The sequence below is a fragment of the Pogonomyrmex barbatus genome, unplaced genomic scaffold (assembly GCF_055798465.1).
Source record: "Pogonomyrmex barbatus isolate J1 unplaced genomic scaffold, ASM5579846v1 scaffold9, whole genome shotgun sequence".
Classification (NCBI taxonomy): domain Eukaryota; kingdom Metazoa; phylum Arthropoda; class Insecta; order Hymenoptera; family Formicidae; genus Pogonomyrmex; species Pogonomyrmex barbatus.
The window spans coordinates 704,176-717,231 of NW_028297193.1; the positions used below are offsets into that span (position 1 = coordinate 704,176).

Here is a 13,056-nt window from a genome sequence, read left to right on the forward strand (position 1 = left end):
GTGACGCTACACCTGTTGGTTCCCGCCTGTACGACGTTTTCGGCCATTTTTTACTTCGTATATTGCGTATTTTTTTAGTCCGATTAATGACGACTGAATTTGCATTTATGGAATCGAATTTTTTTGTTTTTATTCTTAACACGAGCGAAAATATACGGACTAGAATTCAAGGCTTAGCTCCAAAGCGGACGCGAGCCGTTTCGCGGAACTGAGATATACGACAATCGACAATCGACATCGGACGATATCACACCTGCGCGACGTATTTCGATAGTTCGAGAAGAAAATTTCACCTTGCGAGATCACCAAACTTATCGCGTTAATGAAGAGCGCGATTAATGAAAAAACAGCACCTATCGCGACTGTACTTACCGAATCGAGGATATCCCGAGCCGGCTTTTGATCCAGGATCGATCCGTATCGTCCTGCGCGCGCACTTCACTTACGGCTTTGAAACTGACGTCACCTTCAAGCTCCTGCACCCTCGTAACCACGCAAGTCAATTGAAAGAACGTAATCCGGGCGCATTGGCAATGGGACAGCTTGTGATTGAGATTTAGAATTGTACCGTGACGTATTTCAAAACGTGCGAGACGCAAATATTCGTTAACGAATCGTCGAAACATCGGCAGGTTTTCGATCTTGAACTATGCGAATTCATCAATTCAGTGATTCACGTATTACTCCGAGTGGCGGGCAAGCTGTGTTTAAACCGATTCGAAGAAGCACGACGCGCGAATCGATATCCGAATACATTGTACCGTTTCGATCCTATCTTGGCAAAAATAAAAATTAAATATAAATATTTAAGTATAAAAGAAGCTAAAAGCATCTTTTTCTCGTTTGTTGAATTGCCGTATTAGCGTTTTTTTTCCCCACTAATGTTTATTAATTTTAATTTTAATTTTGATTTATATATTTTTTATCCTTTTTCTAATTTTTGAAATTAAAGAAAAAGAAGAGAGGAAATTGAATCGAGATTAAAATTAACTTATATTAGAAATGAAGACAAATCGCGGATGAATCACCAAGAATTATCCTTTCGATCTCAAGGAGTCAATTTCGTCATTTTGAAACGAAATGAAAAAGTAAAGAAATTTACTATAAAGCAATTGTAACTTATTATGACAAAAACTAGTAAATTTCTTTACTTTTGCAATTTTAACCTCGTTTTAAGATACACAATTAACTTCCTCGTCCACGAGATATTTGTTACGGTGAGCCGCGAGTCAATATACGTTAATTATTTCCGAAGGAATCGCGCCCGATGTCTCGGCAACCTGCCGCGGTCGTGGCTCAAGGAATAATGCGACGCACGCAGAGTGGTTCAACCTCCCCTCCCCCCACCCTTGAACTACTCGAGTCTCATATAGCCACGTTGTAAACAAAAGCGACCTACAATAATAAATTCGTCGTGCGTGCGCACAAAATATTCAACACAAAACACTCAACGGATAGCGAAGAATCGTTGTGTGAGAAGGACATGTTTCGCCTTAGATAATTTTTCTATTAAGTTATCGCGCATTTTTGTCTTTGTTTTCCGACTTAGTTTTATCATTAATTTTTTATTTTATATCCTTCAAGATCCAACACCGCATTCTAGACTCAGATTATATTCGATTGGACTTGACCATATCATTCTTGAGATTAGTGTAATAAGACGGAAGCCAAGAAAAATAAAAAAAAAAAAGACAGAGAAGGGAAAATATACATTGATCGAATACTTCCATTCCCATATTTGTGAGTCGATCTTAATGAACATTTTGTTATTTTGTTATCGCTCAAATTCGCATTTCGTTTCGCTTGTTGCAATTGATGGTTAATTTTACTTAATTAAGACTGATGATATCTTGAATCTTAGAATATATTGTAATGTTATACATATGTATTTGTCTAGATATGTATGTAGATGGATTCTCAGTGTAGAATCGATATACATACTGTTAGATATATCTTATAATTGCTAATAAATTCATCAGAATGATATTGCAATATAGTAAATTTTATTATATTCTTGGATGTAACTTTATATTAAATATCAGATTTTAAATAACAGAACCTAAATAAATTTAATTTATTAATTTATTATCTAAATTGAGTCAATGTCATGTGAACATGCGATTTCCTCTCTCTCAATTGGCAACTTAATTATTAATAAGATAACGATGTTAAATTAAATTTAATCTCGAATGATTTTATACAAACAGCGATTTTCTAAAGAGTTAAGAAATAAAAAATTTTTAAATGTAAGATTATTTTGATCACAAATCTCCAAGCATGAGTAAGTTTTACAGAAAGAATTACAATTTGACACGATTCTTTTATCCAATATCTATATATAAGTATTCCAAATGATGGTAATATTAATTACGTTATTTTCATAGAGATACCAGAGCTCTGTCACATCTCCATCGTAAAACGCAATGTGAAGGTATAGAAGAGAATGTATAGAATGTAATTCCATCCAAGGAGACAGCTGCATTATTCGTCTCGTTATGCACTTTAGCATGGATTGCAACCGGGAGATGCGCCTGCTATCTTACGGTTGCAGGCGCGTTGGATCGCTTGAGTGCCAATAATAAGATGTCAGCACCAGTGTCTCATTGATGAAATCCTTTGAATGACGTTCCGCTTATCATTCGATTTGATAGAGAAATAGTAGGGGAGCATTGCCATTGACATACGAATAAGCTCAGTTATCCCGCGTTTATTCGTGCTAACTAGAACGCCCGCAGCGCGTGGTGATTTCCGAGCTACCCGGTAGACGAGACCCGAGGATCGCGATCCAGTAGGAATCGCGGCCCGGAAGTCCCTCCTGCGTTTCACGAATCTAAGGTCAAGGTGGGAAAGCATTCTTATATGTATCCTTTTTAGCTTAATCAAAGAATATATTTATGCATTAACGTATACCCATGAACGCTCATTGTAGAAATCAAAAGAAAAACATTTGAAAATCGCGCTTTAAAAAAGGTAGAAAGATTTAAAATTTAATTCATTTTTTTGGGCTAATAATTTTAAAATAATAAACTTTAATGTAACCCGCAGTATAACATTTGAAATCAAGAATGCTTATACGTCTCTAAAATTAAGGATAATTAAGGAAAAACTTTTATGAGAAATTTATGGACCGCAAATAAAACAATAAATTAAAGTTATATAAATAACATACTGCATAAATAATCGAAATAATGTTTATATATTTTAAATGAGAATGTGATAACCTTATAAAAATATGAATATCTCAATACTAGTAATATCTCTAAGATAAATGAATATTTGTGTTTAAATTTAAATTTAAATAAATGATTTAAATTTGATTTTGCAAAGACACAATTTTTATTTTTTTCAAAAATAAATTAATTGTAAGATGTAATATAATTATGTCTACGTATTTTTTTACGAGGAATATTTACAAACAGTGAAAACGAAACGGAAATGTTAATTGATTATGACTTCAAATTAATGTCTCTACCTCAGAAACTGTTTGTGTTTAAGATAAATTGCAATTACGTAAGCTGGCATCTCAGGTAAACAAAGACAGAGAATAATAGTCAGAGGATAAATCTCAACTAACGAATGAAATGAAATAAAAAATTAATTGTTAAAAGTTGTATTAACAAAATAATCATATAATCCTTTAATATAATTTATGAAATTACATTAGTAGGATATTTTTAAAATATTTAATTAAATATTAATAAAGTATTTTATAATTAGTACTCATGAAAAATAATATACAAATATAAGTTTATTAATGCAACTTCTATATTTATTTTAACTTTCTCGTAAAAAAAGGACCTAATCTTTATTATTTTTTATTCTCATTTCTTTTTATTCTAAATTTTAAAAATAAAACATTTATATTAATGTTATATTGCGAAAATGGGCATTTCATGACTGTTGATGCACAGAACACGTACGTGTTTATAAGATTATTTGAATGATTTATTGGTATGATAAGTTTAATTAGATTTATTGATTAGATTGTTGCTTACTGTATACATCATTCAGATTATCTTACATTATTATGAGTATAAAAATTTTTTATTTTTATTTCTTCGATCTTTCTGTCGAATAAACAAATAAGTTTAGAATGTTATTATACATAAACTAATTCATTAAATTTATTAAATCTGTATTTCTATAAATTTGTAATACAACTAATTTATAAAATAAGATGCAATTACTATTCATGAAGTACATACAGTGAGAAGTTATTTATGAACTTAATAATAATATGCATTATTTTTTATACGTGACATTATAATTGCGAGAAATAGGATAAATTAAGTAAAATTGAAATTCTGCTACATACATCATTATTTTTTTTGTTATTTTATTTGCTTTCTATTTATATTCGCATTACAAACGTTAGTGAGATTAAATCAGTGTCTTAGTTTGAGAAGTGACTTGCGTAACGAATGTATGCGTTCGCATACGTTTAAAAGGTATCACTGCTACATTATACCGAAGTACCTGCCGAGTGTGAGCAATATGCGAGATTTATTATCTCTATTAACGTATTAATAATTACGTGACTTATGAAAGATAAAAGCTTTATCACGTTTTTTATTGCAAGCACATGTCTCATATTCATCAAACTGTCACACTGCAATCTATGAACGCTAGAAATTGAATGTATTTGCAGTCATCGACCAACTTGAAAACATTACACAGACGTTTGTAAGTCATGCAATCCCTTTTTTATACATCATTCAATACATCGTTGTCTACACTATGAGAAATCGTGAGTGCAAGTCACTATTATCGAGTCCCGCTATCGCAGAGTCGATGACGACGCATTATTTTTACTTATAAACATTATATTTCGCATAATGCATTGACTTAATTAATAACATTTATCGAGACATTTTTATCGCAGAACTTAATTCTTCGGAACGCTCTCGTTAAACCAGATACAAAACATCGCTGATGCAGCAAAGTTAACAATCGCTCGGAATGAAAGCTATAAAAAGTTTTAATACGAACTGGTTATCAAAATATATCAAAATAACTATTTATCATACGACAATTACTGAAATTTTATTTTTGCGAATAATACTTATAATAGTTTTGTACAGTACATAACATTACATTTATAAGTCTCAATTTATTGAATCATATCATTTAAGATTTCAATAAAAGTAGATATCAGTAAAAGCGAAGCGATATAATAGATATAAACAGAGATATAAATAAAATCTAGATAATTTCAAGACTGATAATTTGAAAACATTGTAAAACTGATTTTCTTAGTTACCGCATTAACTACTACGTTTATATCCTAAAAGTTTTTACGATGAGCTAAATACATAAAATAATGTTGAGTTAAAAAGAGGAAAAGAGTCCGCTAATAAATCTTTTTAAAGGCTATCGGAAGTATGAGTAAAGACTGTGGAATATGTGGGATTTATCCCAGATGGTTGCGAAATCGAGCCACCCCAAGGAACTTCATCGCGGTGTACGGTTTACTGGGCACCGTTCAGGCAATGTCCTTTATCTACATTGTCGTCACCCTAACGACTCTGGAGAAGAGATTCAAGATACCTAGTCGTACAACTGGTGAGTCTCACTCTCGTAGTCACATATAATAAAACTTCACAACGAGTACAACGAGTACTTTATTTCACAAATATTGAACGAAGATACACATTATTTATGGGGACGAACCTATTCGCGGGCTTTGCGAATTAGAAACTCTGTATCGGCGATCAACTAGTCTCGACGTGATATTTAGATATCTGTTTAGAGAAAAATTCAGATGTGAAGTAAATTATGCATATTCGACACCGCGCTTTATGTTGACATGGCAGAACTTTGAACGTCATCTCGTCTTAATCGCTATCAACCTCGGATCCCATTGCCGGCAAAGCCGAGCAGTCGAGCATCCGCGGGTATACTCGCGTTTAAGTACTCGTACTTACACACGCACGAATCGCGTTTCCGTGTGCGTCTATCTAGTAGGTAAGTAATGTGTCGCAATCATAGAAGTGACAAATCTGTCGTACAACGAGCGCTGTGTATGCACCGAAGAGCGAAGACACGTATTATGCAATTTTATAGTGGTCACAATACTTGAAATATTAATACGTCTTGTAGAGAGTGTTTTTATTATTCTGGATAGATAAAATCTTATTTTAATTCAATTTTAAAATTTATTTTAAATTTATTTTGATTTAATAAATAAGAAATATATATACGATATATCTTTTTTACACACATATATATATATATATATATATATATATATATATATACATACATACACACATGTTTAATATTCTTTATAAAACGATTCAGACGATTAAAAGATTATTTATGAGCTATTCATATACTGAAAAAAAAATGATAAAGTAATCCTTTGTTTACCAAATCTGATATGACGGAAATGATCAAACTGTCTACCTGTGTATATTAAATCATTGTGTTAATTAAATTCCTTTTATTTCTTTTAACAAACTTTCTAAAGATGTTTGCGTAATTTATCACAGGTATAATTCTTTCGGGTAACGAGATCTCACAGATCTTGTCCCTGATCTTGACCTACTACGGAGGATCTAGTCATCGGCCAAGATGGATCGCGGTTGGGGTCGGCTTGAGCGCATTGTCCTGTCTCGTTTTGGCTCTGCCCCATTTCATATACGGTCCTGGAAAAGATGCCTTGGCATTGACGAAAGAATATCTGGATCAGACCTTGCTGAACATGACAACTGTTCCGAAGGACCTGGCGATTTGTTCACGTACAGACCAGCCGGAACTCTGCGACACCGAAACTATGTTAAGCATTAGCTACCTCCCTCGACTGTTGGTTTTTATATCTCAATTTATCCTCGGTATCGGAACTACTCTTTACTATGGTTTAGGACAGACGTATTTAGATGATAATACGAAGAAGAAAAATACGCCTATGCTTTTAGGTAAGCGTCAATCGATAAATTCTATATTGATAATATTGACAGATTTTAAACTAACTTTTTAACAAAAATGAAACTAACCCAATTAAGATCTAAATCCCATCTTTGCTTGTAAATAAAAAAGGTAAGAGGTACTTCTTGCTAAAATTGTTATAACAATTGATCGTCTTTTTAACTTATGTTTGATAAGTGAATAATGCAATATCTTAAGAGGATTCAAGATAAGTTGCTGAGAAATGCTTGATTACTCTTGGAATGGAATATTTTGATAATTTTATCTGATTGTTATAAAATATGTGCGTGTAAAATTACAAGTGTTTATTAACAGTTTTATACGGTTATATACAGTTTTAACAATAAATCTTTCAGAATACAATATTAATTTTCTGTAATATAGTAATTGTTACATTACCGACAAGGATTAGAGATACGATTTAATAGTAATGGATTTCAATTCTATTTGTAAGGCTTTACGTTCGCTTTACGTACCGTGGGTCCGGCGATCGGATTTCTATTAGGCTACGGCTGTCTAAGTTTATACATAGACCCAAAACTCCATCCTGTTATTACGAACAAAGATCCGCGATGGTTAGGCGCATGGTGGCTTGGATGGATCATTCTTGGCGTTACGATGGGCATGTTCGCCGTTTTGATCGCTATGTTTCCACGCGATCTTCCTACAGTGGAAGATACTTCTAAACAGGTAAAAAATTCATATTGGAACTTTATAAAGTTTTTGAAATTAAGAAGATATTTTAATGAGACAAATGAGATAAAAAATATTAAGAATATTTTTTCAAGAAGTATAAGATTAATCAATAATTTGATTTTTCGCAATAAAACAAAAAAATTAATCTATACATAATGTTTATTTATTGTATTTAAAGAATATATTGTTATATATATTTATTTATCTGTATAAAAGAAATAGTGATTTTCTCCATAGAAAAGCCAATCAACATGTCAAATTTGATAAACACTGAAGATTTAATTTATAATTAAAAGGCTAAATATATATATATATATATATATATACATCCACACGCATATAAAAAAACTCATGAAAAATTATACATCGCTATAAATTAATTAACAAGAATATTTCGCTTCAGGATGGTGAAATACCTTTGAAGTTAGATTTAGTGCTGCAGCAGAAGCCTCCGATACAGATGGAACCTGCTAATCCAATACAATTGGAGACTGACAATGAGTACATACCGACGATCCGTGAATTTCCGAAAGCTGTGAAACGGTTGTTAACCAACTGGCTGTTGACCTGCAACAATTTAAGCGGCGTGTTTTACATACTTGGTGCTTCGGCCTATATTACGTTCTTGGCGAAATATCTTGAAGTCCAATACAACACATCCGCGGCTGGCGGTACCGTGATAGCAGGTAATCTGCAAGCATTTATATTAATTATTTCACGAATCGTCTTATATGATAATGTTTAATATCTCTCAGATACTCTCAGGAGCATTTTTATAATTTATTCCATAATAATTTCTAATGTCAGGTGCTTTTCTCTTATAATTTATCTATTGAGAAAAAAAATCGGCCTTAAATTTTTTTGCATCGAAAGAAATAAGCTTGATAAGAAACATTTAATAATAATTACATACATATATATATATATATATAATATATATTTTTGTTCGCAGGTCCCATATCGCTAATTGGTATGGTATCAGGATTCTTATTATCAGGGTTAATAATTAGCAAATTCAAACCGGGCCCTAGACCACTTCTCGCATGGAATGTATTTGTCGGTATTTGTTTTGTCCTGGGACAAATATTATTCACATTTCTTGGTTGCACAGACGTTGGAATCCGCGGTGTAGATTTAGAGACAAAACAGCGAGTATCTTTATATAATTTGATCTTTTAATAAAAACCGCAGATCAATCTTACGTCAAATTATAATCTTAAAATTTTTTATCTATTTCGCAGAATGAATTTGACAGCTAATTGCAACGCCGATTGCAATTGTGTAGATGTCAAATATTCACCCGTCTGCCACGAAGCGTCGAAGACAACTTTCTTCTCGGCCTGCCACGCGGGCTGCCAAACAATCCTGGACGACAAACAGTTTGGAAACTGCAGTTGTCTGCCGTTGAATGAACCAAGCTATATCGAAGGCCACTTTGATTATTTCAGTTCCAGGAGGGCCTTCATTCCGGAACAGCAGATGTACCTGCTTGATTCGCAAGCACTCCCGATCTTCGATAAGGTCAGAGCCGGTCCATGTGCCAGTGACTGCAACCAATCGTATTTGCTCTTCATGATACTCACCTGCGTGATCCAAACGTTGGGCTGTTCCGGGAGAATTGGTAATGTCCTGGTGAACTACAGATGCGTCGAAAAGAGAGACAAGAGTTTCGCTCAGGGAATCACGCTGATGATCCTCTCATTGCTGGCTCTAATCCCGGGACCAATTATCTATGGGGCTATCATCGACTCGACTTGTTTGATATGGGAAGAATCCTGTGGAACCAGAGGAAACTGCTGGTTTTATCATCGGGACAATTTTCGATACTTGGTGAACGTTTCGTCGGCCGGTGAGTATCGTCGAGTTTAATGACCTATATTTTGCAACGTGTTTGTCCGTCAACTGATTAGATAAAAAAGGAAACAAAAGAGTCGCAAAAGATAAAAATATGACAGTTATCACGGATGGACACAAGATTTTATTGATCAAATATTACTCATTCGAATATCGATTCGTCATTTGATTTTGTCTGTCTCGTTATAAAAAACTGTTGTTTCCTTCATGTTATAGGATTTACCACAATTGGAGTATTATTCGACGTGGCAGTTTGTTATCTTGGCAAAGATTTAGATCTATATGGCGCCGCGGAAAGTGACAAGAGACGCGAGTTTGTGAAGGAAAGTGAAGTTACGACTGATAATGCAGACAAGAAGAAGGAAGTTAACGGGAATTTAAATCAGAGGATAGAACACAGTCATCTATAACGTTCGCAGCAGCCTAATAATAGAAAAGTCCAATAAAATTTATTAAATTGTTTTAGGTACCTGAAATTTTTTTGTGATTGACCGCTGAACATTTCGATGTTTTGTAGATAGTGTAATGATTTTATTAGTGATCAGAATCAGTCGTGTAAATAACGTTAATATAATACATCCTGATTGTTGAACTTTCAGGCTTTTAGATATTCGAGACCAAAAAGTGAGAGTTATCATTATTACAATTTCGTTGTTGAACTTTTATTTTTAAATCATGCTCATGTTTCTTTGTAAATAAATTACGCTTATTTTTTGTTAATACATTATTATCTTCATGCTTTATTGCGTTCTATTCCACATTGGAAAAAATCTCTTCATATATTTCAAATTCTTAAATTTTATATTTATTTTATTTATATTTAATTTTGCTTAATTAGCGAAATTAACAAACTCTCTACACAAAAAAATATATAAAAAATTGCTTACATTATTTGCTTGCATTATCTTATTTCCATTTCCGCAATGTTTGATCTAGCAAAATTCAACGATCCGTTACTCCAATAATATATAAATTATCCTTCTTTATCGCTCAAATTTCTCGCAAATAAAATATAACAGGCCGCGAGGTGAAAGGATTTATTCGAAAAACTACATCGTGGATCGGTGAATCGATCGTGTTTGATCCTCAGTTTCAGAATGCGAGGGAAAAAGCGTCGAAACGGTAAAAGATGGAGGCAAAGTCTCAGGGCTTGTCTTCAAACTACCGAAATTCGGGGAGTCGGCGGGGCACGGGCTACTACCGGACGGAGGGATTACATCCCACGAAGGTAAAAAGAGAGTTTTTGTTTGAGAGCCTTTTAATTTTTAAGCCCACCCAGCTAAGGCGGCTTGGCCCGTGTAATGAATTCCGCGACGTTCCCGTGACGTCAGATCGTCCCTATCGATCGCATCCTTCGGAACACCATTAGAGGATGCGCTTCGGTATTACGATTAAACGTTCTACCTTATTCCGTCGCAAATAAAGAAAAATGAGGTCTACAAGATGGCTAGCAACGTCTGCATGCTAACGAGAATGAGGATACATTATTGATAACGACAAAGGGATTTTCAGCATTTATAAGAGATTTTTTATTAATCTTATTGTTAAAATAAAAATAAATAAAAAATATCTTGGCTGCATTTTGTATATCGCATACATACAGTTTGATTAGAAACATATGATTTTATAAAAATAATTTTGCCATAATTGGGATTATTGGGATTTTTATTATAATTTTTCAAATTTAAAAAAGATCGATTTATTTTAAATTATTATTTTTTTATTTTCAGCTCGATAATGTTTTTCAAATATTTAATATAAAACATATATTATGTGTAAGATTTTTATTATAAGAATATAGTATAAAAGAAGTGGAAGCTATTGCTTATTCACACCTCGACCTGACATAGGGAAGTTTTGCTGTTGTGTGTACACGGTTGCATTGTGCATGACCCTGACCCATCTTTCATATAGACCTTATCAACGTCTTCTAAGTCGAGGTACAGTCCGATCTAGACTAGAAGCGAGACTGCCCGATAAAGAAGGAGGAATAGAAGCGTGTGATATAGATGACCGGAAGCAATCGGTTTACTCACCTTCCACCACTTCTAAGCTTAAGGATCGCGTCACTTTTATTATCGATTATGCTTGATCTATCTCTTTCTTTTCTTTTGAAGAAAACACGCACATCACGATATATCGTAACGCTCGACATAACATCCTTTTTTTTTTCTTTTTTTTTTTAATAAAAAGTTATACTTTTTTTTCTTTTTTATGGAAACGATAGATACATGCAACGACTTAGACTGGATAGACTGGACAGGTGCCATAAGAACTAATCGCGAGTAGAGGCCGTAGAGCTCAGCTTGAGAAAAATACTTGGCCATTACTTCTGCTGTAATAATAATGATACTAATGCAGCTCATCCGGCGTTCCTTCTGCCATTCTACGAATGCTGCGTAATTTACAAACGCAAGTGGGTTGTGCCATTTAAAGCGTCTGACGAAATTTGTTCATGTGCTAGAGAAGTAACCTTATACTTTGTTAACTTATGATAAAGTTTAATAAAATATCGCAAAGAAATATTTGCAACGGTATATGTAATATTGTGGAAAAAGTATGTGACTTTGACCAAATAAATATGTTACTAATAAATTATGTAACAATCACAGTCTGAACGTATATAATTGTATATCTCATAAAATAAAAACATAAAATAAAAATGGATTCGTTATCTTATCTAGCTTTATCTCACGATTTTTGCTTATTTACAATCATTCTTATAATATCAGAATTCTTATAATAACTATTTCTACTTCTTAAATTTGCGATGTTAATTTCTTATTACTCTTTGATGTAAGTCGTTAATGATTTATAAAAGTTTACTTATTATTAGTAGATAAAATGGTCAAAATGAACTTAAAAGCACATTAGACATTCATGGACTTTTAATTTTGCGATGAAAAGTTTTTTCCATTTCACCTCATTCAAAAGGTAGCAATCTTCGAGTGATATACACATTTCAGATTGCGCAAACATCTTGCCGAGAATCATGCAAATACAGAGTTTATAAATCACAGTGGATTTTGGATTTTTTTCAGTAATGGAAGGCGTCTCGCCAATCTTAAACCTGATCGTCACATGCTTCGAATGTCATAAATCTGACAGTATAATATAAAGAACATGAACTTCTTATGTATTAATTTTGTCCTGTTAAATAAATACATAATAGTTATATTAATAAGAATAACTGGGAATGAAAAATGATAATTTTTATGAGAAGTAGGGGAAAGTGTATCACTGATTTGGTGATAATCAGGAGATCATTTTATAACTATGTGAAGGCTATATATAACTTATAATGACACACACTTTATAATTTACAACAAATCCAATTTACGTGCAAATAAACTGAGAACTGAAAATAATATGAAAAGTAAAATGAATCTTCAGCAGAAATAACTTTTTACCGTGTTAGCAAATTGATATCGACTATTTCTGCGAAGTTTTATTTGCATGCATCAAACGACAGATCGAAGATTCCAAGAAATTTGTGTACACACGGTGTGTTCCGAGGTGTATTTATGATGTTCTTATCGTAGATGTAAATTTTCATTTGTCTCGGCAGGTTTGCGAACA

At 33.0% G+C, this 13,056-nt stretch overlaps 1 protein-coding gene across 1 annotated transcript; it reads left to right on the forward strand.

The window, feature by feature from the left end:
- Nucleotides 1–5,381: 5,381 nt before the first annotated feature.
- Oatp33Ea (Organic anion transporting polypeptide 33Ea) lies at nucleotides 5,382–10,197 on the forward strand. Its single transcript, XM_011641532.3, has 7 exons — nucleotides 5,382–5,562; nucleotides 6,492–6,917; nucleotides 7,382–7,617; nucleotides 8,027–8,309; nucleotides 8,576–8,771; nucleotides 8,865–9,472; nucleotides 9,694–10,197. Exons 1-7 carry the CDS (start codon nucleotides 5,382–5,384, stop codon nucleotides 9,885–9,887), a joined length of 2,124 nt encoding a protein of 707 aa, XP_011639834.2. The 3' UTR covers nucleotides 9,888–10,197.
- The last annotated feature ends 2,859 nt before the right edge of the window (nucleotides 10,198–13,056 follow it).